Below are 25810 nucleotides of genomic sequence, written 5' to 3'. Positions count from 1 at the left end.
GTGAATGTCAAGTCCGTTTTATTTGACCTGATATATCCAAAACATCACCATTGCAACACGCAACCAGTACAAAACGACCAAGGACGGGGATTGCACATGCGTTTTTGGTTCCGTCTGTGAGGTCCCGCGGGCTGTGTCTCGCACCGGGCTCTGTCCAGGCTGGACCCCGCCCAGGCGAGTGGCCGGGGCCCCAGTGAGGGCAGCCCCCTCTCGCAGGGCCCGCGGGGGCCCCACCCGACATGGCCTGGGTGCAGGAGCAGGGTCCAGGCGGGGGAGGGGAGGCAGTGCTGGTTGTCTCTGGCGGCTCCTCTGCTTCTCCCTGGGGAGGGCGCTGAGCCTCCACGGGGGCCTGCGCCACCTTGTGGCAGACACAGGCAGGACACAGAGGTGGCTTCCAGCGTCCCAGAGGGACTCTGGGCTGGGCTCCCCGGCCCAGCAGGAAGCCGCCCCCTGCGCACAATGCCCAGGTCCGAGGCTCAAGTGACAGTGGTGAGCTGGACCCGAGACCCCGGCCCGGGGTGCAGGCAGGGCTCCCTGGGGGGGCGCGCCCCAGGTGGGGCGAGGCACGGAGGTGACAGGTGCAGCCTGTCCGTCTCACACCGGCCCCTCCTGCTGGCTCCAGGGAGCACTCGGTCGGGAGCGGGGGGGCTGCTGCAGGAGACCCCGAGGGCCCCGGCCCAGAGGAGCAAGGTGGAGGCACAGGGCAGGCGACGAGCCGGGGCGCGGCTGTGCTCACAGCTCTGCCCGACGCTCGCGTCCACCGCACCGGGAGCAAGGAGGCTTTGGCCCAGAGACCAGGGACCCCGGGAGGAGGCACAAAGGGGCCGGGGGAGCTGTGCCGAGGGCAGGGCCAGGGCCTCACGTCTGCGCCAGTGAGAGCTCCTCCAGGCCCCCCTTGCCCAGGCGGTACCTGGCCAGGTCCTTCCGGGTCACCAGCCCGACCACCTGCGGGAGCAACGCATGGCGTCAGCACCCACTCGCAGCGGGACCCTTGCCGCACTGGGGCCAGCGTGGGGCTGGGGTCCCTGCCGCACTGGGGCAGCGTGGGGCCGGGGTCCCTGCCGCACTGGGGCCAGCGTGGGGCCGGGGTCCCTGCCGCACTGGGGCCAGCGTGGGCGGGGTCCCTGCCGCACTGGGGCCAGCGTGGGGCCGGGGTCCCTGCCGCACTGGGGCAGCGTGGGGCCGGGGTCCCTGCCGCACTGGGGCCAGCGTGGGGCCGGGGTCCCTGCCGCACTGGGGCCAGCGTGGGGCCGGGGTCCCTGCCGCACTGGGGCCAGCGTGGGGCCGGGGTCCCTGCCGCACTGGGGCCAGCGTGGGGCCGGGGTCCCTGCCGCACTGGGGCAGCGTGGGGCCGGGGTCCCTGCCGCACTGGGGCAGCGTGGGCAGGGTCCCTGCCGCACTGGGGCCAGCGTGGGGCCGGGGTCCCTGCCGCACTGGGGCCAGCGTGGGCGGGGTCCCTGCCGCACTGGGGCCAGCGTGGGGCCGGGGTCCCTGCCGCACTGGGGCCAGCGTGGGGCCGGGGTCCCTGCCGCACTGGGGCAGCGTGGGCAGGGTCCCTGCCGCACTGGGGCCAGCGTGGGCGGGGTCTCTGCCGCACTGGGGCAGCGTGGGCGGGGTCTCTGCCGCACAGCTCACCTGGTTGCGGTTGTCCACCACCACCAAGTGCCGCAGGCCCAGCGCCCGGAACAGCTTGAACACGCGGGGCAGCGACGCCTCCTGCACGGAGCACCGGACGTCAGGGCGCTGCCCCACCCCCGCCAGGCCCGGCCGCCCACGCGCCAGGTACCTGCGGCACGGTGTAGGGCGAGGGGTTCATGAACTCCGACAGGTCCACGGTGCACTCGCGCTCGTCCTGCGACACGTGGATGGACTGGATGGGCGGGAAGCGCGGGTAGGCGTCCCGGAAGTCCTTGAGCCGCAGCCGCCGCGGCGCCAGGCCCACGCCGCAGCGCTCCACGAACACCTGCGGCAGAGGCCGTCAGAGCCGCCGGGGCCGCCCCGCCCCGCCCGCCCCCGCCCGCCCCGTCCCCACCCCCCGCCCCGCCCCCGCCCCGCCCCCTCGCACCTTGTGCTTCAGGAGGACGATGAGCTGGGAGCGCAGGACCAGGCCCTGGAGCCGCGCCGGCTGCGGGGAAGCAGGCCTGTGGCTGCTCGGCCGGGCGCCCGCAGGACCCCGACGGGCAGCCCTGACCCCGGCCCGCGCCGAGTCCCCCTCCTGTCACCCACAGCTGCCCCGCACAGCTGTGAGCGAAGGCGCCGGCGGGCGGCTCCCGGGGCGGGGCGGTACCTGGGCGTCCCCGGCGTCCTCCACCACGGGAAAGCCGTTGTGATTGGACGCCGTGTCGCTGAGGACGTCCACGATGACGCCCACCTTCTCCCTCCGCCTCAGACAGGTCACCGGGGTGCTCATCACCTCCCTGCCGGAGAGGAGAGCCCGGGAGGAGGCCGCGTGCCGCAGGGCCCGCGCTCCCGCGGTGGGCAGGCCCGTGGGCGGCGGCCGGGCGCCTACCTGGCGGTGAGCGAGTGCGAGGTGACGGGGGCCTCCCAGTGCAGGAAGGGCACGCTCTGCAGCTGGATGTGCATGTCGTACAGGCCCTGGGGGGGCAGAGCCACGCGCTGCCCGGGCCGCCCCGCCCCGCCCGCCGCCGCCCGGCCCCGCCCAGCCGCGCCCAGCCCCGCCCAGCCCCGCCCGCCGCCCGCCCGCCCAGCCCTGGCCCAGCCCCGCCCAGCCGCGCCCAGCCCCGCCCGCCCCGGCCCCGGCCCAGCCCCGCCCCGCCCGTCCCCCGCCCAGCCCCGCCCGCCCCGCCCCGCCCCGCCCAGCCCCGCCCGCCCAGCCCGTCCCCCGCCCAGCCCCGCCCGGCCCCGCCCCGCCCGTCCCCCGCCCAGCCCCGGGGCCGCCGCCCGCCGCCCAGCCCCGCCCGTTCCCCGCCCGCCGCCCGCCCGCCCCGCCCTGGCCCAGCCCCGCCCAGCCCCGTCCTGCCCCGCCCCGCCCGTCCCCCGCCCAGCCCCGGGGCCGCCGCCCGCCGCCCAGCCCCGCCCCGCCCGTTCCCCGCCCGCCGCCCGCCCGCCCCGCCCTGGCCCAGCCCCGTCCGCCCAGCCCCGCCCCGCCCAGCCGCTGCCCGCCGCCCCGGGCCCAGGGCACCTCGATGAAGACGTCGCCCACGATCTTGGCGGTCATGAGCACCAGCATGATGGGGAAGCCGTAGGTCACGTTGCTGGTGGCCTCCATCATGATCACCGTCAGGCTCAGCGTCATCCTCACGATGCCACCTGCGGGGCCGGGCGTCAGCCTCGGGGCCACGCGGGCCCGGCCACACGGACATGGGCACGGCCACGCGAGCAGAGCCGCGACTTACCAAGCTGAGCGGCGGCGCCCATGAGCGCGTACTTGCCAGGGTCGGCCCAGATCTGCGGGGACACGGAGGGGGCGTCGGAGCTCACACCCACACCCACAGCAGCGACCACCACGGCCCACACACACCAAGGTCCCCCACGGCACCCCGTGCCACGCAAGTCCTGGAGACGAGCCGGCGTGCTGCCGATGCCCCACGCCCCACGCGGAGGAGAGGCCGCAGGGCAGAAGTGCCCGCGCACCAGGGGCAGGCCCTCCGCGAGGGAAGGTCGTGTGACCTAATCACTGACTCCAGGGGCAGAGGGAGGCCGTGGGTGTGCACGCGTGTGCGCCCGTGCTATGGAGGTAGGGCTGGGGCTGACGGGCACAGGGATGCTTTGGGGGACGGAGAGAACATTCTGGAACATTCTAGATGGCAGTGGAGGCTGCTGTCACTGTGAATGTACAGAGCCACCAGGTGTTCAAGCGAGACCACCGAGGCCTGTGACCCGCATCTCAGCACAGACAGCAGAGGCGGGCTGGGAGCGGAGGAGGGGCCGGGCAGTGCGGACCACCTGCTGCGTCCCGGGGGAGGGGCCGGGCAGTGCGGACCACCTGCTGCGTCCCGGGGGAGGGGCCGGGCAGTGCGGACCACCTGCTGCGTCCCGGGGGAGGGGCCGGGCAGTGTGGACCACCTGCTGCGTCCCGGGGGAGGGGCCGGGCAGTGCGGACCACCTGCTGTGGCTCTTACAGCTTTTGGTCTTGTCTGAGCAACTGAGGTGGAGAAAGGAAAAACAAAACGAGGCCCCAGCCCCACGGGGGAGGGCAGAGGGGGACTGGGAGGCCCCAGCCCCACGGGGGAGGGCAGAGGGGGACTGGGAGGCCCCAGCCCCACGGGGGAGGGCAGAGGGGGGACTGGGAGGCCCCAGCCCCACGGGGGAGGGCAGAGGGGGACTGGGAGGCCCCAGCCCCACGGGGGAGGGCAGAGGGGGACTGGGAGGCCCCAGCCCCACGGGGGAGGGCAGAGGGGGACTGGGAGGCCCCAGCCCCACGGGGGAGGGCAGAGGGGGGTCTGGGAGGCCCCAGCCCCACGGGGGCCGGGCAGAGGGGGACTGGGAGGCCCCAGCCCCACGGGGGCCGGGCAGAGGGGGACTGGGAGGCCCCAGCCCCACGGGGGAGGGCAGAGGGGGGTCTGGGAGGCCCCAGCCCCACGGGGGAGGGCAGAGGGGGACTGGGAGGCCCCAGCCCCACGGGGGCCGGGCAGAGGGGGACTGGGAGGCCCCAGCCCCACGGGGGAGGGCAGAGGGGGACTGGGAGGCCCCAGCCCCACGGGGGAGGGCAGAGGGGGACTGGGAGGCCCCAGCCCCACGGGGGAGGGCAGAGGGGGACTGGGAGGCCCCAGCCCCACGGGGGAGGGCAGAGGGGGACTGGGAGGCCCCAGCCCCACGGGGGAGGGCAGAGGGGGGACTGGGAGGCCCCAGCCCCACGGGGGAGGGCAGAGGGGGACTGGGAGGCCCCAGCCCCACGGGGGCCGGGCAGAGGGGGACTGGGAGGCCCCAGCCCCACGGGGGCCGGGCAGAGCGGGGACTGGGAGGCCCCAGCCCCACGGGGGCCGGGCAGAGCGGGGACTGGGAGGCCCCAGCCCCACGGGGGCCGGGCAGAGGGGGGTCTGGGAGGCCCCAGCCCCACGGGGGCCGGGCAGAGCGGGGACTGGGAGGCCCCAGCCCCACGGGGGCCGGGCAGAGCGGGGACTGGGAGGCCCCAGCCCCACGGGGGCCGGGCAGAGCGGGGACTGGGAGGCCCCAGTCCCACGGGGGCCGGGCAGAGCGGGGTCTGGGAGGCCCCAGCCCCACGGGGGCTGGGCAGAGCGGCTCCCTGTAGTCACTTCCTGCTAAAAACTCAGAGTGGCTATGACGCAAACTAAAAATCTGCCATGGGGCCAGCACTGTGGCACAGCAGGTAACGCCCTGGCCTGAGGCGCCGGCGTCCCATATGGGCGCTGGTTCGAGACCCGCTGCTCCACTTCCTGCCCAGCTCCAGAGGACGGATGAGCCCTGAGCCCCTGCACCGCGTGGGAGACCGGGAAGGAGCTCCTGGCCCAGGCCCGGGCCCTGCAGCTGTGGCCATCGGGGAGTGACCAGGGGGTGGGAGACCTCTGTCTCTCCCTCTCTGGAATTCTAACACTCACGTAAATAAATATGTGATTTAAAAAAAAAAAAAATTGAAGAGATGGGGCTGGCGCTATGGTGCAGTAGGTTAATCCTCTGCCTGCAGCGCCGACATCCCATAGTGCGCCAGTTCTAGTCCCGGCTGCTCCACTTCTGACCCAGCTCCCTGTGGGGCCTGGGAGTGCAGTGGAGGATGGCCCAGGTGCTTGGGCCCTGCACCCGTGGGGGAGACCCAGAAGAAGCTCCTGGCTCCTGGCTTTGGACTGGCCCAGCTCCGGCCGTTGAGGTCATTTGGGGAGTGAACCAGCAGAAGGAAGACCTCTCTCTCTGTCTCTGCCTCTCGCTGTCTGTGATTCTACCTCTCAAATAAATAAATAAATAACATAAAAAAATAAAATGAAGAAGGGAGAGGAAGAAAGGGAAGCATCACCACATTCTCAGAACGGCTCCGTGAGCCACGCCAAGCCCACCCTCCGTCCACGGCTCCGTGAGCCACGCCAAGCCCACCCTCCGTCCACGGCTCCGCGAGCCACGCCAGGCCCACCCTCCGTCCACGGCTCCGTGAGCCACGCCAAGCCCACCCTCCGTCCACGGCTCCGCGAGCCACGCCAGGCCCACCCTCCGTCCACGGCTCCGCGAGCCACGCCAGGCCCACCCTCCGTCCACGGCTCCGCGAGCCACGCCAGGCCCACCCTCCGTCCACGGCTCCGCGAGCCACGCCAGGCCCACCCTCCGTCCACGGCTCCGCGAGCCACGCCAAGCCCACCCTCCGTCCACGGCTCCGCGAGCCACGCCAGGCCCACCCTCCGTCCACGGCAAAGTGACAAGGCCTGAGCGTCCACCCAAGAGGTCCCAGGCTGGCGGCGCACTCACCGCGGCCCCGGTGAGGTAGGACAAGGAGATGCCAAAGAGCCGGCCCCAGGCGGCCCCGATGAGCAGGGACGGGATGAAGACGCCAGCAGAGACCGTGAGCCCGTAGGTCCAGCAGGCCAGGAAGAAGTAGACCAGCGTGAAGAGGCCGAGGGTCAGGGGGTTGTAGGAGCCTGGGGGGACAGGGGCTGCTAGGCCCAGGCGCACGCAGGCCACACGGCCGTGCCCCGAGCCCCAGCCCCTGCAGCCCCAGAAGACAGAGGTGCAAGGCCTGGGAGGGGCTGTGGGGGGGGGCTGCTATGGGCGGCAGCTACCGGCACCCAAGGGATCCAGGAGGGTCACCACACCCACCAGGGCCCTGGGTGGGGGCACCTGGGCCTGCAAGTGGGCACCGGGCTCCCAGCGCCGCCCAGGCCTTCCTCACTGAAGCACCGGGAAACACCCACAGGCCTGCCCTCCACGCCTGGGCACGGTCGGGGGCCAGAGGTCAGGCCCTGTGGGTCAGAAGTTCAGCCCTCCTGGAGGCAAGGGACATGGAGATGCGGCCGCCTACGGCCACACCCAGCCACCAGGGCTCCCGAGGGAACCAGGGCCTCGGTGCCGCAGCACTGGGGCCCGTGGGCAGGAGGGCTGGCGGGGTGGTGACCGGGGGCAAGGTGGGCATGCGGTGCACACCAGGGACCAGGGAGGGGTGGTCCGTGGGGCGGGGTCACGGCTGCCAGCAACCACACTGAGCAACGCTCATCAGACACCGGGCCACGGACACATGCGTGACGCCTGGCGATGCCCAGGGCCGCAGGGGCCTTGCTCCCCGCACCGGGCAGGCGCTGCGCGGGCTGTGGGGTGCTCGGGGAGGCCGAGGGCCGCGGTCAGGGAGGTGACAGCACGGTCTGCATTTTTATCAAGAATGCGTGGCTGGGCGAGGCCGGGACATGGCCTCGGCGTGGGGTCACCAGCCACCCACGAGCAACCTCACCCAGGAGGTGGGGGACGGCCTGGTGCCGGCAGCTCCCAACCGCAGCGCCCGTTCCCCAGCGCACCCCACCGCGCTGCCCACGCACCTGGCGGGTCATGGAAGAGGCTGACCACGCTCTTCTCCGGGGTGTTGAAGAAGGCCGCGGCCATGGAGTTGTACTCGCCATCTGCACAGAAGAGCTGCGCGGTTGGGAGACAGGAAACACAGGCAGATGCGCCAGGGGCCGTGGACACAGACCTGCACTGCCGGCCCGGACAGCACCAGGTGAGGCCACACAGCAGGCCTGGCGAGCCTTGGACGCGACCCACCCCCACGGGGGCCGCTCAGCAGGCCCCTGGGCTGGACAGCTGGTCTGTCCCGGGTGCATGGGAGACAGCGGCCCAGAGCAGGGCTGAACCAGGGCCACGCAGCTGGTCACCCACGGCCTTTGCCACAGCCACCCCTGGACCCACAGTCCAACATCGTCACCCCCCCCACAGGATGCTGCCCCTAGCGCCCAGGGACAGACACGGGGCTGCCGTGAGCACCGAGTGCCCTGTGTTCACGCCTCTCAGCAGGATGCAGCTCCAGGAGGAGCACGGGAGACGCGGCCCAGCACCGCGCCCAGGGCCACAGCGCCACGCCCAGGGCCACAGCACTGCGCCCAGGGCCACAGCGCCACGCCCAGGGCCACAGAGCCACACCCAGGGCCACAGCGCCGCGCCCAGGGCCACAGGGCCGTGCCCAGGGCCACAGCGCCCGAGACGGGCTGAGCCCCCTGCAGACTGAGGTTGGGCTGAGCCGGACACGCTGGCGCTTTCTGTCCTCCGGCCCTGGGCGGCCCAGCGTGGCCCCTGACCAGCTGACCCCGCAGCCTGTCCCCCCAGCCCGCCCACCCGGGCCCCCCGGCTACCTGGAGGGGGTAGGACATGGAGCTGCCGCGCAGGGGCTGGCAATCCCGGGACGAGTAGATGAGCACGAAGGCCACCGTGGCGGTGACGGCGGCCACCAGCATGGCCTCGAGCACCTGCAGGCAGGGCCGGTGGATGTACCTGCGGCCAAGAGCGGGGCTGCACTGGGCGCGAGGGGCGGGGCAGCCCCCGGGGCGAGGCAGTGTTCCTCGGAGCTCGGAGCTCGGTTCCCGCGGTGGGAACTGGTGTGAGGACTGGGCGCCGGAGCAGAATGGCGGCGCGCTCTCCCAGAACCAAAGGCTGCCCAGGGGCCGCCGCAGCCCTCTAGCCTCCCGCGCGGCCCTGCCAGCGTGAGCCTTCCCCGACACCAGCGCCGCTGCACCCGGCATAGGCACACCAGGGGCTCCTCCTTACCTGATCCGAAACATCGTCAGCCAGTAATTCAAGGCGTTGAACACAGCTCCGAGCACGCCGCCTACACCCAGAGAGGCTGGGGTCAGGGGCGGGGCCTGCCAAGAGGCTTCGTCGTCACACCGCACGGCTCCGCCTCCCTTCCAGAGCATAAGAGACCGCAGGCCAACAACGCCCCAACCACACTTGCGGAGGGTGATGGAGGCACAAGCGGAAGACTCCACACGCGGCCTCGGGCGGCAGGTGCCCGTCAAACCAGAGCCGAGAATACCCAGCACGGCCGCCTGCGGGCCGCGCGTGGCAGCACGTGGGAGACACAGGGACTCTGCACGCCCAAATCTCCAGGGTGCCTGAGCCAGAAAAGCCCCGAACTCAACACTGGGGCAGAGAGGAAGGCGGCCCTGGGGGAGAGGCGGGCGGCGGAGGCTTTGGTTCTTCCTGCAGGCCGGCCGCTGCCTGTGGGGACCTGGGAAGCCGCAGGCAGGGAGGCCACGGTCCGGACCCTGGGAGGCCCTTACCCACAACGCCCATGGCGATGAAGACGGGGATCTCGTGGATGGTGTAGGCCATTTTCTACAGAGGGAAGCAGCGAAGGTGAGCGGGAGGGCCCACGGCCCGGGACCCCCACCGGGGACCACCCGGCCAGGGTGGAGCCCACGCGAGCCAGTGACTGCAGCACACGGCCCCTGAGCCCAGATGCTGGCCGGAACCCACTCATCCCCAGAGACAGGCTGTGTGTGGGACCCTCTACCCCGGCACTCAGCACTGGGCCGTGTGGCAGCCACGTGACAAGCTGGGCCCTGCGGGGGGGGGGGGCTTGTACACCCACAGGCAGGAGCTTGAACTGCGCAGACCCCTCCCCCCACGGGCTCCGGCATGGCCGGGCCGGGCGGGGCCGGGCCTACCTCCGAGTCAAATCTCCCGAAGTTGATGAGGCCGGGGCTGGACAGGTCCCACATGTTCCCGTGGTAGATGCTCAGCACGAAGTTCAGGGTGAACGTGGAGATCATGGACGCAAAGAACTGCGGCAGAGACGGCGGTGCCTGAGCCCCGCCCCCCGCGGCCGCAGGGCACTGGGGAGGGGGCTGGGCCGGGGGTGCCGCAGTCAGGGGTGGGGGCAGTGGGACGCAGGGCGCCACGCAGGAGTGGCTGTGGCACTCACAATCCTCCAGGTCAGGAACTGGTTCCAGAAGGAGGCGCCCTCCTCCAGGCTGAACAGGACCCCACCTGGGAGGCGGGCGCAGGCCTGAAGCAGCACGCAGGCCTGGGGCACCCGTGCCACTGCTGCCTCCCACACCCAGCGGACTGTGGCCTCCCGGCCTGCTCAGCCACAGGCTCCCAAGGGAGAAGCCCAGGCCGGGCAGGGCCTTCCTCACCCACGGGGGCTCCAAAGGCGGCAGACACCCCGGCCGCGGCGCCAGCCGAGACAAAGTCTCTCTTCTCAGTGTCTCTGCGGAAGTACTCAAAGATCTGAAACGGGACAGGCAGAGGGTGGCCGTGGGCCTCGGGCACGCCGAGCCACAGAGGGCCCACGTGACGTGGGCTCAGCACGGGCAGGAGAGGCTACCAAGGGGCCTAAAGAACACCCGACGTGGTCCACTGAAAACCCCGTCTCTAACCCCAGGCAGGAGACCCCGGCACTGGCGACACCGAGGAGACCGGGCCGTCCCAGGGCAGTGGCATGGCTAAGGCACCGCTGAACGCCCCCAGTGCTCCGTGTCCAGCCAGAGGTGCACCTTCCCGGGAGAGGCTGCTCAGAGCTCCTGACCACGCCCACAGGCAGAGACCCCACCTGGACACGGTGGAGAATGATCGTGCAGAGGCCACGGGGTCAAGGTCAGGGCGGGCGCGGGGGCACTCACCTTGAAATCTCGCTTCAGCGAGGTCGACCTCCCCTGGGAGATGCCGGCGGCGATCACAGACCCCGAGTGGATCATCGGCCCTTCCTGGGGGCAGAGGCCGGGTGCTCAGACGCCACGCCCGGCCACGGCCGCCCTCCCAGGCCCAGGGTGGTTCCCACAGTTACCTTGCCCACGGCCAGTCCACCGACCACGGACAGGATGACCCCGGACACCTTGATGACCAGGGTCTGGAAAGCAAGGGCAGCGTCGGGCGAGTGGGGCGACGTCCACTGTGTGCACAGCGCGGCCCCTGCCCCCACGGCAGCCCAGGGCTGGTGCCCACCGTGCCCTCAATCTCCCACCTGGCCCAGCAGACAAGGGCAGGGGCCTCTCTCCCCAGCGCTGAGCCCAGGCTCGCCAGCCCTCCCAGGCGACAGGGGGAGCCCTCTGCCCCGGCCATGCCCAGCAGCCCCCCGCTGACCCTGTCCTGCTGCCAGGGGCCCCTGTGGTTGCCAGCTGACCTCTCCCTGCCCCCCAGGGGCCCCCACGGCCCTGCCCACCGCCAGGCCCAGGGACGCTGGCGGTGCAGATGGAACCGGCCCTGGGAGGAAGGGTGGCCAGGACATCACAGACAACGCTAAAAGCGGTGAGAGGGACAGGACACTGAAAACCAGACACAGCTCACCGCAGGACACCGCCTGGGCAGAGCCCTGGCCGTGGGGCTGCGAGGACCAAGCTCGCCCACACCCACGGCTCCACGGCACGGCGCGTGCGTGCTACTCACAGGACACCGAGCCCCGCGTGCACCCTGTCAGCAGCAGGCACTGGCCTGGGTGGGGCTGGACCTGCCTGGGGTCCGCAGGGCCCCCCCTCACCTTGAGCCGCACCACGTGTGGGATCTTCACCCCGTTGAGGAAACACTTGATCTGGGGGATCCCGCTGCCAGCAGCCACGGGCTAAAAGGGGGAGGGAGCACAGCTGACCCGGGGGGCCAGGCAGGGGAGCCACAGGGGGCCTGGGGAGCCGGGAAGAGGCTTTGTGTCACAATGTAGTCATTTCCGCCTCCCCACCCCAGACACGGAGGGACCTGCGGACCGGGAGGTGCTGACGGGGGAGAGCCAGAGGTCCCCGTGCACCCCCGGGTGGGCAGCAGAGGGCCAGTGCCAGGCAGGAACCAGGGCTTCCTGCCCAGAGGCCAGCACTGTGCACCCGCAGAAGGCTCCAGATGCTGCCCCTTCTTTCTCCCACCCTCCCGGGGGCCCTGGCACAGGCTGTGTGTATGTATGTGTGTGTGTGTGTGTGTGTGTGTCATGCTGCACGGGAGCCTGGGTGCGGGCGGGGAGCCAGCACGGGGGGAGGGAGTGCAGGGCCAGGAGTGTGCGGTGGGGCCACAGGATGGTCTCGTGTCACTGGGCGGTCTCGGGTCTGTGCCACATGGCTCTACCGATTGCCATGCGATTCTCGCTGGCACAGGTGTCCACGCTCCCCAGGCAGTGGGGCAGTGGGCGTGGCTGAGCTGGCGGGGTCCCCACCCAGTCGCCGAGGTGCCCCAGGGCCTCCCAAAGCCGCACCTCTATGAAGGCCACGATCACGGAGCCCACGAGCACGAAGGCAGCGTTGAGTGTGGCCCACAGCAGGAGGGAGAAGGACAGCCCGCCCTTCTCCGTGAACTTGTCGATGTCTGCGGCTCGTCAAGGAGGGCTGGGGCTTCCACATCGGCCCCTCCTTCCCCACTCCTGGGGCCACAGAGCTGACGGGCTGTGTTACGGACGCCCCCGGCCCACCGTCCACCCCCTGCCACCCTCAACCGTGGCTGGGACAATCCCCCTGCCCGGCCAGAGCAGACCAAAGGATACTGTCCTTGATGACCCTGTACTTGAGGCCGGCCAAGTTCTCCACCACGACGTCGATGAAGCAGGCCACCAGGCCAGTGAGGGTGCCGATGAGGGCGCAGATGACCCAGCGCTTGATCTCCACCGTCCGGAAGGCCTGGGGGAGGGCACGCAGGGCTGGCTGTGTGGCCGCTCCCACAAGGGGCAGCTGGGCCTGGGCCACCTGGAGGCTCCTGGGATTCCAGCCAAGGCTGGGAGGGTGACTTCCCACAGCCCACGCTCAGCTGGTGATCTGGGCACCACACCTGTCAGTCAGAACAGCCTGCCCCGACACGCTCTCCCACGGAGCCTGGCAGCAGGGTCGCGTGTCACACACCCCAGGGCTCCCACAAACACCAGGAGAGCAGAGGGGGCTCAGGACACGGAGGCCGGGGAGAGGGGAGGCGGGTGGAGCAGGTGCAGCGCCCGGGCGCCCGGCCTGCTCACCGTGTGGTTGATCCGCCGCTCCTCCTCCAGGAACAGCTGGTTCTCACTGTTGTCGTAGTCCAGGCTCTGCAGACCAGACGGCAGGCAAGGTGGCTCACCCGCCACGCCCACGCCACGCCCACGCCACGCCCATGCCACGCCCATGCCCACGCTGGGGAGTGCAGGCCAGAGGCTGGGGGACAGGGCACAGGGCAGAGCAGAGGAACGGGGCGGGGGGGAAGGCAGCCCCCACCTCATACTTGAGGGACAGCAGCTTCTCGTTGTGTGGGATCTCCTTGGGGAAGGGGTGGGGAGGGTCCATTTCCTGTGGAAGGAGAAGGCAGACACGCAGGAGAGTGAGGCAGAGAGAAGCAGAGGGAACGCAACACGACCCTGAGCCAAGGGCAGCCCGGAAACCAAACCCGAGCCACCCCACCAGGGCCCACACTCTGCAGTCCTGAGCCAGACGGGGGGCCGGGGCCGAGCCACCCCACCAGGGCCCACACTCTGCAGTCCTGAGCCAGACGGGGGGCCGGGGCCAAGCCACCCCCACCACCAGTCCACACTCTGCAGTCCTGAGCCAGACGGGGGGCCGGGGCCAAGCCACCCCCACCACCAGTCCACACTCTGCAGTCCTGAGCCAGACGGGGGGCCGGGGCCGAGCCACCCCCACCACTAGCCCACACTCTGCAGTCCTGAGCCGGATGAAGGGCTGGGGCCGAGCCACCCCCACCACCAGTCCACACTCTGCAGTCCTGAGCCAGACGGGGGGCCGGGGCCGAGCCACCCCACCAGGGCCCACACTCTGCAGTCCCGAGCCAGACGGGGGGCCGGGGCTGAGCCACCCCCACCACGGCCCACACTCTGCAGTCCTGAGCCAGACGGGGGGCCGGGGCCGAGCCACCCCACCAGGGCCCACACTCTGCAGTCCTGAGCCAGACGGGGGGCCGGGGCCGAGCCACCCCCACCACCAGGGCCCACACTCTGCAGTCCTGAGCCAGACGGGGGGCCGGGGCCGAGCCACCCCCACCACCAGGGCCCACACTCTGCAGTCCTGAGCCAGACGGGGGGCTGGGGCCGAGCCACCCCCACCACCAGTCCACACTCTGCAGTCCTGAGCCAGACGGGGGGCCGGGGCCGAGCCACCCCACCAGGGCCCACACTCTGCAGTCCCGAGCCAGACGGGGGGCCGGGGCCGAGCCACCCCCACCACGGCCCACACTCTGCAGTCCTGAGCCAGACGGGGGGCCGGGGCCGAGCCACCCCACCAGGGCCCACACTCTGCAGTCCTGAGCCAGACGGGGGGCCGGGGCCGAGCCACCCCCACCACCAGGGCCCACACTCTGCAGTCCTGAGCCAGACGGGGGGCCGGGGCCGAGCCACCCCCACCACCAGGGCCCACACTCTGCAGTCCTGAGCCAGACGGGGGGCCGGGGCCGAGCCACCCCACCAGGGCCCACACTCTGCAGTCCTGAGCCAGACGGGGGGCCGGGGCCGAGCCACCCCCACCACGGCCCACACTCTGCAGTCCTGAGCCAGACGGGGGGCCGGGGCCGAGCCACCCCCACCAGGGCCCACACTCTGCAGTCCTGAGCCAGACGGGGGGCCGGGGCCGAGCCACCCCACCACCACTCCACACACTGCAGTCCTGAGCCAGACGGGGGGCCGAGGCCGAGCCACCCCACCAGGGCCCACACTCTGCAGTCCTGAGCCAGACGGGGGGCCGGGGCCGAGCCACCCCCACCACGGCCCACACTCTGCAGTCCCGAGCCAGACGGGGGGCCGGGGCCGAGCCACCCCACCACCACTCCACACACTGCAGTCCTGAGCCAGACGGGGGGCCGAGGCCGAGCCACCCCACCAGGGCCCACACTCTGCAGTCCTGAGCCAGACGGGGGGCCGGGGCCGAGCCACCCCACCACCAGGGCCCACACTCTGCAGTCCCGAGCCAGACGGGGGGCTGGGGCCGAGCCACCCCCACCACCAGCCCACACACTGCAGTCCTGAGCCAGACGGGGGGCCGGGGCCGAGCCACCCCCACCACGGCCCACACTCTGCAGTCCCGAGCCAGACGGGGGGCCGGGGCCGAGCCACCCCACCAGGGCCCACACTCTGCAGTCCTGAGCCAGACGGGGGGCCGGGGCCGAGCCACCCCACCACCAGGGCCCACACTCTGCAGTCCCGAGCCAGACGGGGGGCCGGGGCCGAGCCACCCCCACCACCAGCCCACACACTGCAGTCCTGAGCCAGACGGGGGGCCGGGGCCGAGCCACCCCCCACCACCAGTCCACACACTGTAGTCCTGAGCCAGACGGGGGGCCGGGGCCGAGCCACCCCACCACCAGCCCACACTCTGCAGTCCTGAGCCAGACGGGGGGCCGGGGCCGAGCCACCCCACCACCAGCCCACACTCTGCAGTCCTGAGCCAGACGAGGGGCCGGGGCCGAGCCACCCCCACCACCAGTCCACACTCTGCAGTCCTGAGCCAGACGAGGGGCCGGGGCCGAGCCACCCCCACCACCAGTCCACACTCTGCAGTCCTGAGCCGGATGGGGGGCCGGGGCCGAGCCACCCCACCCGGGCCCCCACCCAGCTCCACAGCCATGTCACCAGGTGCGCTACGCCTTCTCCACAGAGTGGAGGACACGACCAAGACACACGCAAGGGCCGACAAGATCCAACACCTCTTCACAGTGCACACACGCGCAGGCCTTCCTCAAGGGCGTCCACAGCAAGCCCACAGCACGCAGGCACCCTGAGGGTCAAGGCACTGGTCAAGACACTGAAGCCTCCAACTCTAGGAGGAACGGAGACTTGATCACAGGAAACACCTCGGTTCACAGCGCGGGCGTTCCCCCCCAGCGCGCTCCAGCTCAGCTCTGCAGCGCAGACGTCGACAAGGACCCCAACAGCCCAGGCGAGGAGAGCGCGCACCGCGCGGCAGCCCTGGCCCTGCCGCCTCCCCGGCACGGGCTGGGTTCGAGCCCGCCAAGGGTGCGCAGGTGAACCCCGACGCTCGCAGCCCAGGGCTTCTCCACAGTGGTGGGGGACAATGCGACAAGAGAAGAGCAGTCTTTCTGATAGTGGCGTTGGTGAAACCAGACAGCCACACCCGGAATTCATGCAAATGGATCAAACACTAAGCCTACACAATTTAGAAGAAAATGGGGGGGCTGGCACTGTGGCATAGAAGGTTAAGCCGCTACCTGCTGTGCCAGGATCCCACAGGGGTGCTGGTTCGAGTCCTCACTGCTCCACTCCCGATCCAAGTCCCTGCTGACAGCCTGGGAAGTGCTTGGGCCCGGCACCCACAAGGGAGACCTGGAAGAAGCTCCTGGCTCCTGGCTCCAGCCTGGCCCAGCCCAAGCTGATGCAGCCATTTGGGGGGAGAACCAGCAGATGGAAGACCTCTCTCCCTCTCTCTGTGTCTCTGCCTTTCACATAAGCAAGCTTAAAGAAGCAGCAGCGGCTGGCACGCGGTGCAGCTCTGGCCATTGCAGCCACCTGGGGAGTGAACCAGCGGATGGACAACCTCTCTCTCTGTCTCTACCTCTCTCTGTAACTCTGTCTTTCAAATAAATAAAACAAACTTTTTAAAAAAGAAAAAGACGCAACAGAACAGGACCCACAAGATCAGGCCCCTCCTGGCCTGACCACACATCCACCTTGGACAAAAGGCAGGTCCTGGACCCTGAGCGCGAAGGACTCCGCCTGCCTCGTGAGTGGCTGTGCCACTGGCACAGGCCCAGAATGGGCACGACCTTCCTGGGGTGGGGGAGCAGCCCCGCTTGTGCACACCCAACGCGGGGCATACCACTGCGCCGGGGGCGGAGCCAGGGAGGCCACGCCCACTGGGAACCAATGCTGGCTTCCTGTTCAGAGAACCTCAGCTACAGCGCCATGCGCACAGACCACAGCGGAAAGACAAACTGGACCTTGTCCGCTTCAAACCTTTTGTGCATCCAAGAACGTCTTCAGGAAAATGAAAAGACCCACCGAACAGGGAGAGTCTACACCCTGCGCCCAGCACACGGGGAACTCCTGCACCCCGCCTCGAACCCGACCCAGCCAGAACAGCGCCCGGCCCTGAACCGCCTCCTCCCAGGGCGGGCGCGCGGCTGGGGCCGGAGAGAAACCGTCCGGTTTCTCTCCGGGGTTTCCAGGGGTCAGGGACACCCCGCCCCTTTACTCCCCAAGGCTGCGCCCCGCCCCGCCCTGGGCTCCGTCTGCGGGGCCACCGCCCGGCCGAGGCCACCGCTCACCGGGTCCAGAAGCTCTTCGTCCAGCTCCACGCTGCTCATCTGTCCAACCCGGAACACGGCAGGGCGAGGCGGCTGCAGGCGGAGAGAGCTCGTGAGCACGGGCAGTGGCAGCGCTGACCTGGTGCTGGGAGCAGGCACCGGCGCAGGGCCAGGGCTGCTGCAGTCACCCCAGGGTCCCGGTGGGGGACCCCACACCCCTCCCCCATCAAGTTCCGGATGAGACAGACCCTGCCAGCACCAGGACGAGGGGCTGGAGACCACCCCCGCGGCCGCCTCTCGGTCAGGGCTCGTGCCTTGACTCTCGTCTGAAGCAGGGAGCCCGGGCCCCGCTCGCCCTCCCCGACGTCAGCGCGTTCCTGGACGTCAGCGCGTTCCTGGATGTCGGCAAACGTGGGGAGGGGGGAGGGCAACCGGGGCAAGTGCCTGGGCCGAGCAGAGCCACCGCGGGGGCACCCTGCACTCGCGTGACTAGCAGTGGGCCCAGCAGAGAAGAGGCGGCAGGAGTCGGGGCACTCAGCGACAGCACTGTCAGCAGGAGTTGGGGGCCTGAGCACTCCCTGCAGGCAGGCAGGGTTCCCGATGACACAAGTGAGGCCCAGTCAGCCAGGGTGGGGCAGGACCTGGCCAGCCAGGGGTGGGAGGGGTCTGCCTCCGGAACACATGGTCCCTGAACTGCTTCTAGAACTTGACCTTCCCAGCCCAGCACGCTGGACCCCAGGGAGCCCAGGTGGCCAGGCCTCCCCTGCGGGGCTTTGGCCCTGGTCCCCAGCTGTGAGCTCTCTTTCTCCGGGTGTCCCATCATCCCAGGACAGAAACCACTGTGGACCCCAGACCGGGCAGCTCTGGCCCTCACAGACACGTGGTCAGAGGGGGTCTGGGTGGGGTGTCCCAGGACGCCTTCTAGAAGCCAGCCCCGCCCCCGCCAGGAGCAGAGAGCAGACAGACTCACAGGCACCTGCCAGGCACAGGGCCTCACCTGCCCCGCCTCGGACCTTCAGCAGGAGAGACGCCAAGGATTGGGCAGGAGGCCAGGCTCGGGGACGAGGTGTGAGGGTGCCGCAGGGACCCGGCTGAATGCGCCCTCGTGCACAGAGGTGTGCGCCCCTCACCCCTCTTACAGCCGCATGCGGGAGGTGCCCGCTGACCACACCCCAAGGCTCCATTTGGTTAACGCCCCTCTGCAATGCAGGGTAGCAGGCAGGACGAGAAGCGGCTCGGGGAGCTCTCCTAGGCCACGTCCACCTGTCTGTGTACCGCGTGTGCCTGCTCCTACCCGGTGGGCGGAGGGAGCATCGGCAGGCCCGGGTCTGTCACCGGAGAGGGCCCCAGCGGCTGGTCTGGCGCGGCGGCTCCTGAGCTCCAGGCCGCGGCCCACGGGTCAGGCCACCGCCTATCGCCGGCAGCCCACACTGGAGCACCGGTTTAAGCCCCGGCGGCTCCGCTCCCGAGCCAGCTCCCTGCTGATGCACCTGGGCAAGCAGCTGAGGACGGCCCGAGTCCCTGGGCTCCCCCCACGCGGGAGACACAGGCTCCTGGTTCGGCCCGGCCGCCTGCGGAGTGAACCAGCCGATGGAAGATCTCCCTCTCTCTGTAACACTGCCTTTCAAATAAGTGAAACAATAAATATTTTTTGACAGGCAGAGTTAGACAATGAGAGAGAGAGAGACAGAGAGAAAGGTCTTCCTTTTTTCCCCCTTTTTTTCCCGTTGGTTCACCCCCCAGGTGGCCGCCACGGCCGGGGCACTGCACTGATCTGAAGCCAGGAGCCAGGTACTTCTCCTGGTCTCCCACGCGGGTGCAGGGGCCCAAGCACCTGGGCCATCCTCCACTGCACTCCCTGGCCACAGCAGAGAGCTGGCCTGGAAGAGGGGCAACCGGGACAGAATTCGGCGCCCCGACCGGGGCTAGAACCTGGGGTGCCGGCGCTGCAGGCAAAGGATTAGCCTAGTGAGCCATGGCGCCTGAAACAATAAATCTTTAAGTCAGTACCTGGCTGGCACCGCAGCTCACTAGGCTAATTCTCCGCCTTGCGGCGCCGGCACACCGGGTTCTAGTCTCGGTCGGGGCGCCGGATTCTGTCCCGGTTGCCCCTCTTCCAGGCCAGCTCTCTGCTGTGGCCCGGGAGTGCAGTGGAGGATGGCCCAAGTGCTTGGGCCCTGCACCCGCGTGGGAGACCAGGAGAAGCACCTGGCTCCTGCCTTCGGATCAGCACGGTGCACCGGCTGCAGCGCGCTGGCCGCGGTGGCCATTGGAGGGTGAACCAACGGCAAAGGAAGACCTTTCTCTCTGTCTCTCTCTCTCTCACTGTCCACTCTGCCTGTCAAAAAAAAAAAAAAAAAAAAAAAGTCAGTACCTAAGTGGAGTGGAGCTCAGCGGCAAGGAGGCCCCGGGGACGCGGCCTGGCTTCCTGTGAAGTGCCGATCGGCACTGTGGATCCAGCACGGAGCCACCGCCAGGCCTCTGGGTCACACAGGCTGCTCCACAGGGAAGCGACCTCAGCTCTCAACAAGCCCACCTGGCTCTTCTGAGGGGGCGCGCCTGCAGGGCCCCCACCACGGTCACGCCAGGAGGAAGGGGCGGGCGGACGAGCCGCACTCCCTGGCCCCGCGTGGCAGGATGAGCAGAGAAGCCGCTGCCAGCAACAGCTGGGCCACCGGGACAGGAAGCGGACGCAGGGCATCGGTCACGCCTGCGTCAGCCGAACCAGGCGGACACAGCGACAGTGCAGACACTGCAGGGACACAGGAACGACTCCTCCGGGGGTCTGAAGCCAGGAGCGGAGGGCCTGGCGTGAACAGGGCCCCTGCGGCACTGGCGAGGGCCTGGCCTCCCGGGGCTGCAGTGACCCTGTGCCACACCAGGCGGACTGAAACAACAGAGTTCCCGTTCCCCCGCTCTCTGTGGCCAGAAGCCCGAGGCCTGGGCGTGGGCGGGGCCACGCGCCTCCCGCCCTCCAGCTCCCAGGCTCCCTCGGTTCCGCCTGCCCTCACCCAGGTGAGCTCGCCTGCGTCCCAGCAGAGACCCCGGGGTCGGGACGCTGACACCACGGCAGCTCACCTGCTCCTCCCTCAGCCGTGACGGGCACACCCCCAGACCCCCCTCCCGGCATGGTCCTGCCGGCCATGGCGCTGGCACAGGAAGGACACCCTGGCCGAGTGTGACCAGCACCCCGAGGCCGGTCGCTTCCTCAGGGCATGCTCCACAGGCCCCGGGCAGCCAGGCAGTCGGGCACAGGACGACGCAGTGGGGCGCCGCCGCGCAGAGCTGAGGGAGACGCAGCCTGGCCTGGGTGGGACGGGCAGCAGGCCGGCCAGTGGCTTTATCCCCAGATCTCCCATGGGCTGGTTCACTCCCCAAAGCCCACAACAGCCCCGTGAGGTGGACTGGGCCGGGTGGAAGCCAGGAGCCAGGAGCTCCATCCAGGTCTCCCATGTGCAGGGCAGGGGCCCAGTACCTGAGCCACCACCCGCGGCCTCCCAGAGTGGGCACCAGCAGGCGGCTGCGCACGGCGGCGGGGCTGGGAGGGCGCCCACAGCCCGATATGGGAGGCGAGTGGCTCCTTTATCCCACTTGTGCCGACAGACAAGCAACAGGCTAACACCACCCCATGGCTCCCCGTGGGACTCCAGAGCTCTGCCTGGGCCATCTCTGCGGCTTCGCTGACCACAGAGAGGCACAGGGGCCTGGACGGGTCTGGGCACGGGCAGCACTGCTCACAGGCTCCGGCGGGACGCGGAGGGCGGGCGGAGGCCCAACCACAAATGCAAAAGCCCGAGCACCCGGCCACAGCCTCGGCCCGGGGGCGGGGACAGGCGGGCCTCCCCCAGGGCCTTCAGGAAGCAGCTTTGGCCACAGAAAAGCCCCTTCACGGTCTTTCTTCCTTAAATGCGACTTAGTTACAGACTTGCTCCACACAAGGCTGATGCACAGGCCGTTTGTCTCAAGGACCCCAGCCACGCCCTGCACCTCCAGGCTGGGGGGCTCCACAGGAGGAGGTGTGAGCCCACCGGCAGGGCACGGCCCCCAGGTCTGGGGCGGTGCTGCAGCAGCTCAAGATGGAGCCACTGGGGGGCGCTGCGAGGGGGGAACACAGGACCCGTGCACACCAGGCGACCTTGAGTCCACTTCCCCCTGCCCAACACATGACCGTGACTGCTGGCTGACCTCACGCTCTCCCCTACCCGGCGCCAGACAGGCAGCGACCTGCGTGGTCACTCAGGCGCCCACGCTCGGCAAGCTGGGAGCGGCCTGGGGCCCACGCTGCCCCGCTGGCGCCCACCAGGCCGGCGTGCCCATGCCACGGGGCAACTCTGCAGCTCCTGCGGTGAAGCCTGGGGGCCAGGAGGCAGCCAGGCAGGAGCGCTCGCTCGGCTCACCGCAGCCTGCACACGCACAAGGCGCCTGTCAGCGGGGCTGTGTTCCGGTTCGAAGTGGCGCTCGAGAAAGCAGCTGACCACTGGGCGCCCCTGTGCTCTGCCCAGCCCCTCCCCCACGGGGCTGCGGCAGCACCGTGTCCCACCCTGGGGCGTAGTTCCGGTCCCAGCTCTGCTCCCTAGGTGCCCGGGAAGGCAGAGAGGACAGCCCGAGGGCTTGGGGCCCGGCACCCACGTGGCAGGGCAGGACGGAGCCTGGCCCAGCCCTGGCTGCTTGGCCGTGGGGGGGGGTGAACCAGCGGATGGAAGATCTTTCTGTCTCTCCCTCCCCTGCAGTCACTGTGCCTCTCAGATAAAAAACAGGTGGCCGTCAGCTGCCGGCGCAGTCAGCGGCGAATGGCAGGCGCCGGCGGTGAGTCACCTGCCTGCTGCCGTTTCTGACGCGGCCGGGAACGACCGGCACCAAGAGCCTCGTGACGGCCGCGGGTGCTGCCGGAGCCGCCGCTAAGCCAGCTTTTCTCTCGATGCGGGAAGGGAGGCACAGGCGCGCCCAGGCCTGACAGGTCTCCCTCCAGGACCGCTGGGGGCTGCGAGATGACAAAGCGAAAGGCAGCCCCTGTGCCCAGCAGGCCCACCTGCCCGCCCCACGGTGCACCCCAACTACGGCAGGACCTCCCTGCCGTGGGGCTCACGCCCCCCACCGTGGGGGGAGCCGCTCCACGCACCTGCGCGTCCTCAGGAAAGCTGCGGGGCGCTGGCCAGACAGCAGGTGCACAGTGCCCTTACCGCGATGGCCAGCCGGCTGAGCGCCTGCACTCAGCACCAACACCCAGCTAGCAATGGGCTCCAGGGGAGAGTCAACAGGTCCCCCCCCCACACAAGCCCCCTGTGAATCCACAGAACCCAGGCAGCTCCCCCGCTCCCGGCCGGGCCTCACAGCCAAGTCCCTCCTATCTGCTTTCTTTTCAGAGAAAAGAAACAGAAACTCGGCAGGGAGGAAGCCACCGCCCACAGCCCATCCACTTCCAAGGGGGTCACTTCAGGTCACCCCTGCAGGACACAGGCCCGCTTCACTCCTCTGGGCGGCCCCCAGGCACGGGAACGTCCCGATCTTCAAACCCGGCGAAGCAGAGGAAGACCCACGGCCAGGAGGTAAATGCCCCCGTCATCGCCCCACCCGACGGCAGGTGCACCAGCGGCGCCCCCACGGCAGTGAGGCCGCCCGAGCCCACCCTGGCCGCGCAGAGGACTGACAGGCAGAGCCCCGGCCTCGCCCGCCCCGAGCGAGCTGCCACCGCCACCGCGACCGTCCTCCGGGGTCCCAGACAAGGAAGGAGGCCACACGCGGTCTCACCATTTTCAGGGCCCGCACTGGGGCAGAAGTGCGCGACAGCTCCTGGAGGGGCGCCGGACTCGGAGCCGCCCCCACCCCCGGCCGTCCCCGCGCCCCGTCCCCGCGCCCCTCGTCCTCCGCGGGCCGCCCCGCGCCCCTCGTCCTCCTCCGGCCGCCCACCGCCCCCCGGCCGTCCCCGCGCCCCGTCCCCGCGCCCCTCGTCCTCCTCCGGCCGCCGCCCCCGGGCCGCCCCGCGCCCCTCGTCCTCCTCCGGCCGCCCACCGCCCCCGGGCCGCCCCGCGCCCCTCGTCCTCCTCCGGCCGCCCACCGCCCCCGGGCCGCCCCGCGCCCCTCGTCCTCCTCCGGCCGCCCACCGCCCCCCGGCCGTCCCCGCGCCCCGTCCCCGCGCCCCTCGTCCTCCTCCGGCCGCCGCCCCCGGGCCGCCCCGCGCCCCCCGTCCTCCTCCGGCCGCCCACCGCCCCCGGGCCGCCCCGCGCCCCTCGTCCTCCTCCGGCCGCCCCGCGCCCCTCGTCCTCCTCCGGCCGCCCACCGCCCCCGGGCCGCCCCGCGCCCCCCGTCCTCCGCGGGCCGCCCACCGCCCCCGGGCCGCCCCGCGCCCCTCGTCCTCCGCGGGCCCGCCACGGCCTCACCTGGCGCGCGGCAGCCGGCCCGGCCCCGTTCAGCAGCGGCGTCCCCTCGCCGGCCCGCGCCGTCCTCCGCAGCAGCGGCGCCGCCTCCTCGTCGTCCCGGTCGCGGCCGGACCACGACACCTTCTTGGAGACGTTGGCCATGGCCAGCCCGCGGGATGACTCCGGCCGGGCAGATCCCTGGGCCCCGGGCTTGTCCTCGTGACCCGGCGCCGGCAGCCACGTGACGAGAGAGGGAAGCGAGATCACGTGACCCCGCTGCCGGCTCGTGGTGAGCGACGGCGGCCGCCGAGGGCCAGGCCGCGCGGGGTCGTCTGGGATCCCGGGAGCTCCGCGAGCCTCACGCGTCTGCCGAGCGCCCCGGAGCCCGGCTCCCCGCACGCGCGGTGCGGGGGCTCTTCCTGGCGGTGGATGCCGCCCGGGCCCGCGGAGGCGCGGGTGGAGCCCGGCTGCACCGAGCTGGTTCGGGCGCGGCCGGAGAGGGGCACTCGGGGTCACGCTGCAGCCCACCCTGGCAGCCCCGTGTGCGCGGCGCCCGGTGCAGGGCCCTGGGAGTGCATCTGCCCTGGCAGCTGATGGGCCACCTGGGAGACCGGGACGCAGCTCCGGCTCCGGACTTGGCCGGGCCCAGATGGGAGTGACCCAGCGGATGGAGGTTCCGCCCCCCCCAAGTAAATAAACATAAAAAACGCGGCCACGACGCTTGGGTCGCAGGAGACCCTCCCGCCCCAGAGCGCTTCTGTGCCGAAGGAAAGCCAGGTGCTCTGGCCGCCCGCTGGCCCTGGGTGACCCCAAGGGGAGGCCGTGCAGCCACTTCAGCCCTGGCTACGGGCAGAGCGCAGAAGCCAGGTGTCTCCCACACGCAGGTCTCCTGCCAGCGCGTGCCTTCCCTTAGACGCCCCCATCTGTGGCCCCCATATCTGTGACCCCCTATCTGTGGCCGCATGGAGGACGCCCAGGACCTGCTTTATCCCTGACACGCTAACGCCCCGAGTCAGGGTTTGCAGGGAAAAACGTGAAGGCGGCCTCGCTCGGCTCCCTGGGCCATCTGGGGGAGAACCAGCGGGTCAAAGGTCTTGCTTTAACCCTGCCTTTCAAATAAATGCAATTTTTAAAAAGCAGAAAAAGGACCCAGAGACAAGTATCTGGGCCAGGCTCTGTGGGCAAACGCTTGTCCCAGGCCCCCGGGCTGCGTGTTGGGAAGTGACCTTGCCAGGAGGGGGCTTCGCAAGTTCCAGCTCAAGGCCGAGAGTGTGAGGGCAAGAGAGGTGTGCCCGCCCTGTGACGTGGGCGTACCCGGGACCAAGTGCGCTCCGCGCTCAGCCCGCGGCACCACGTGCTGGGAGCCGTCTATCAGTTGGGAAGACCCAGCTCGGCGCCGGCAGGTCGGTCCCCGCGTTTGGAGGAAGATGGCAGGAGTCAGGACCACGCAGCAGCCGCGACACCCAGTCCAGACAGCGCGGGAAGACGCGGCAGAGGCCGGTGGCCGAGAGCCGCACCCCACGCTGGGCAGCCAGGCCCAGTCCCAGGTCCACCCAGCTTCCTGCCGACGCCTGCTGGGAGGCAGGGTGGTGGCCGAGGCTGGGGTCCCTGCCGCCCAGAACAGGGTGGAGTTCTGGGCTCCGGGCTGCGACGTGGACACTGGCGGCGGGGACCGGCGGAGGCACGGGTGCGTAAAGCCAGCGGCTGGCTTTGTGGCGCGGTGGGCTGAGCTACCAAATCCCCTGCTCCACTCCCGGTCCAGCGCCCTGCCAACGCGCCCGGGAGAGCGGGGAGCCGGACGGCCAGCGATTGGGCCCCAGCACCCCCGGAAGGCCCGGATGGAGCCCCCGCTTTCTGCCTGGCTTGGTGCTGGCCGCTGTGGCCATCTATGGTGTGAGCCAGCCGATGGACGAGCCCTCTAAGTCTGGTTTCAAATAAATAAATACCCCTTGTTCCCGCGAGCCGCTGAGGCCGAGGACCCTCTGACCCGGGTAAGACTCAAAACCGAGCCCGAGGCCGGGCAGAGGCTTCCGGGGCAGCGCTCCCTCACGGCGGGGCCGGTGGGGCCCTCGGGGCTGTGGCACGCGCGCGCGACCCCCGCCCGGCACCCCACTGCGTCCGTGGGAGCAGCGCGCTGGCCTCTGCAGGCCCCGGCGGGCACAGCCACACCCGCTCCTACCAGCGGGGCAGGCGGCTCTGCAGGCTCCCGGGAGGCCGGGCCCGGGGTCCAGCGCTCGAGTGGCCGTGGCCTCCCGTCAGAGCGGCGGAGCTGGAGGCGGAGCATGGAGAGTGGGCGTGGCCTCCGCGCCGGAGCACTCAGAGTGGGCGTGGCCTCCCATCAGAGCGGCGGGGCTGGGGCGGGGCACCCCCGAGTGGGCGTGGCCTCAGCCGCCGGAGCACTCAGAGTGGGCGTGGCCTCCCGTCAGAGC

General features: G+C 70.7%; 1 protein-coding gene across 3 annotated transcripts; it reads right to left on the bottom strand.

Annotated features, from left to right (window-relative positions):
* Position 1: 1 nt before the first annotated feature.
* On the bottom strand, positions 2–24113 carry CLCN7 (Cl-/H+ antiporter 7). 3 transcript variants are annotated; one of them, NM_001082211.1, is given in 25 exon segments: positions 5–945; positions 1636–1716; positions 1787–1963; positions 2066–2125; positions 2288–2417; positions 2510–2595; positions 3143–3270; positions 3357–3408; positions 6373–6542; positions 7431–7524; positions 8238–8376; positions 8650–8710; positions 9165–9219; positions 9552–9668; positions 9809–9873; positions 10023–10116; positions 10509–10592; positions 10673–10735; positions 11363–11443; positions 12059–12168; positions 12344–12476; positions 12806–12871; positions 13038–13109; positions 17047–17118; positions 23403–23680. In NM_001082211.1, coding segments are annotated over 25 exon segments (2418 nt in total). In that variant the 5' UTR covers positions 23544–23680; the 3' UTR covers positions 5–858.
* Positions 24114–25810: the final 1697 nt, after the last annotated feature.

This window comes from Oryctolagus cuniculus, chromosome 19, assembly GCF_051225735.1.
Source record: "Oryctolagus cuniculus isolate XC-2025 breed Fujian yellow rabbit chromosome 19, ASM5122573v1, whole genome shotgun sequence".
NCBI lineage: Eukaryota > Metazoa > Chordata > Mammalia > Lagomorpha > Leporidae > Oryctolagus > Oryctolagus cuniculus.
Note: the sequence above shows the minus strand (reverse complement) of the source record. Positions and strands in the feature narration are given on the sequence as shown.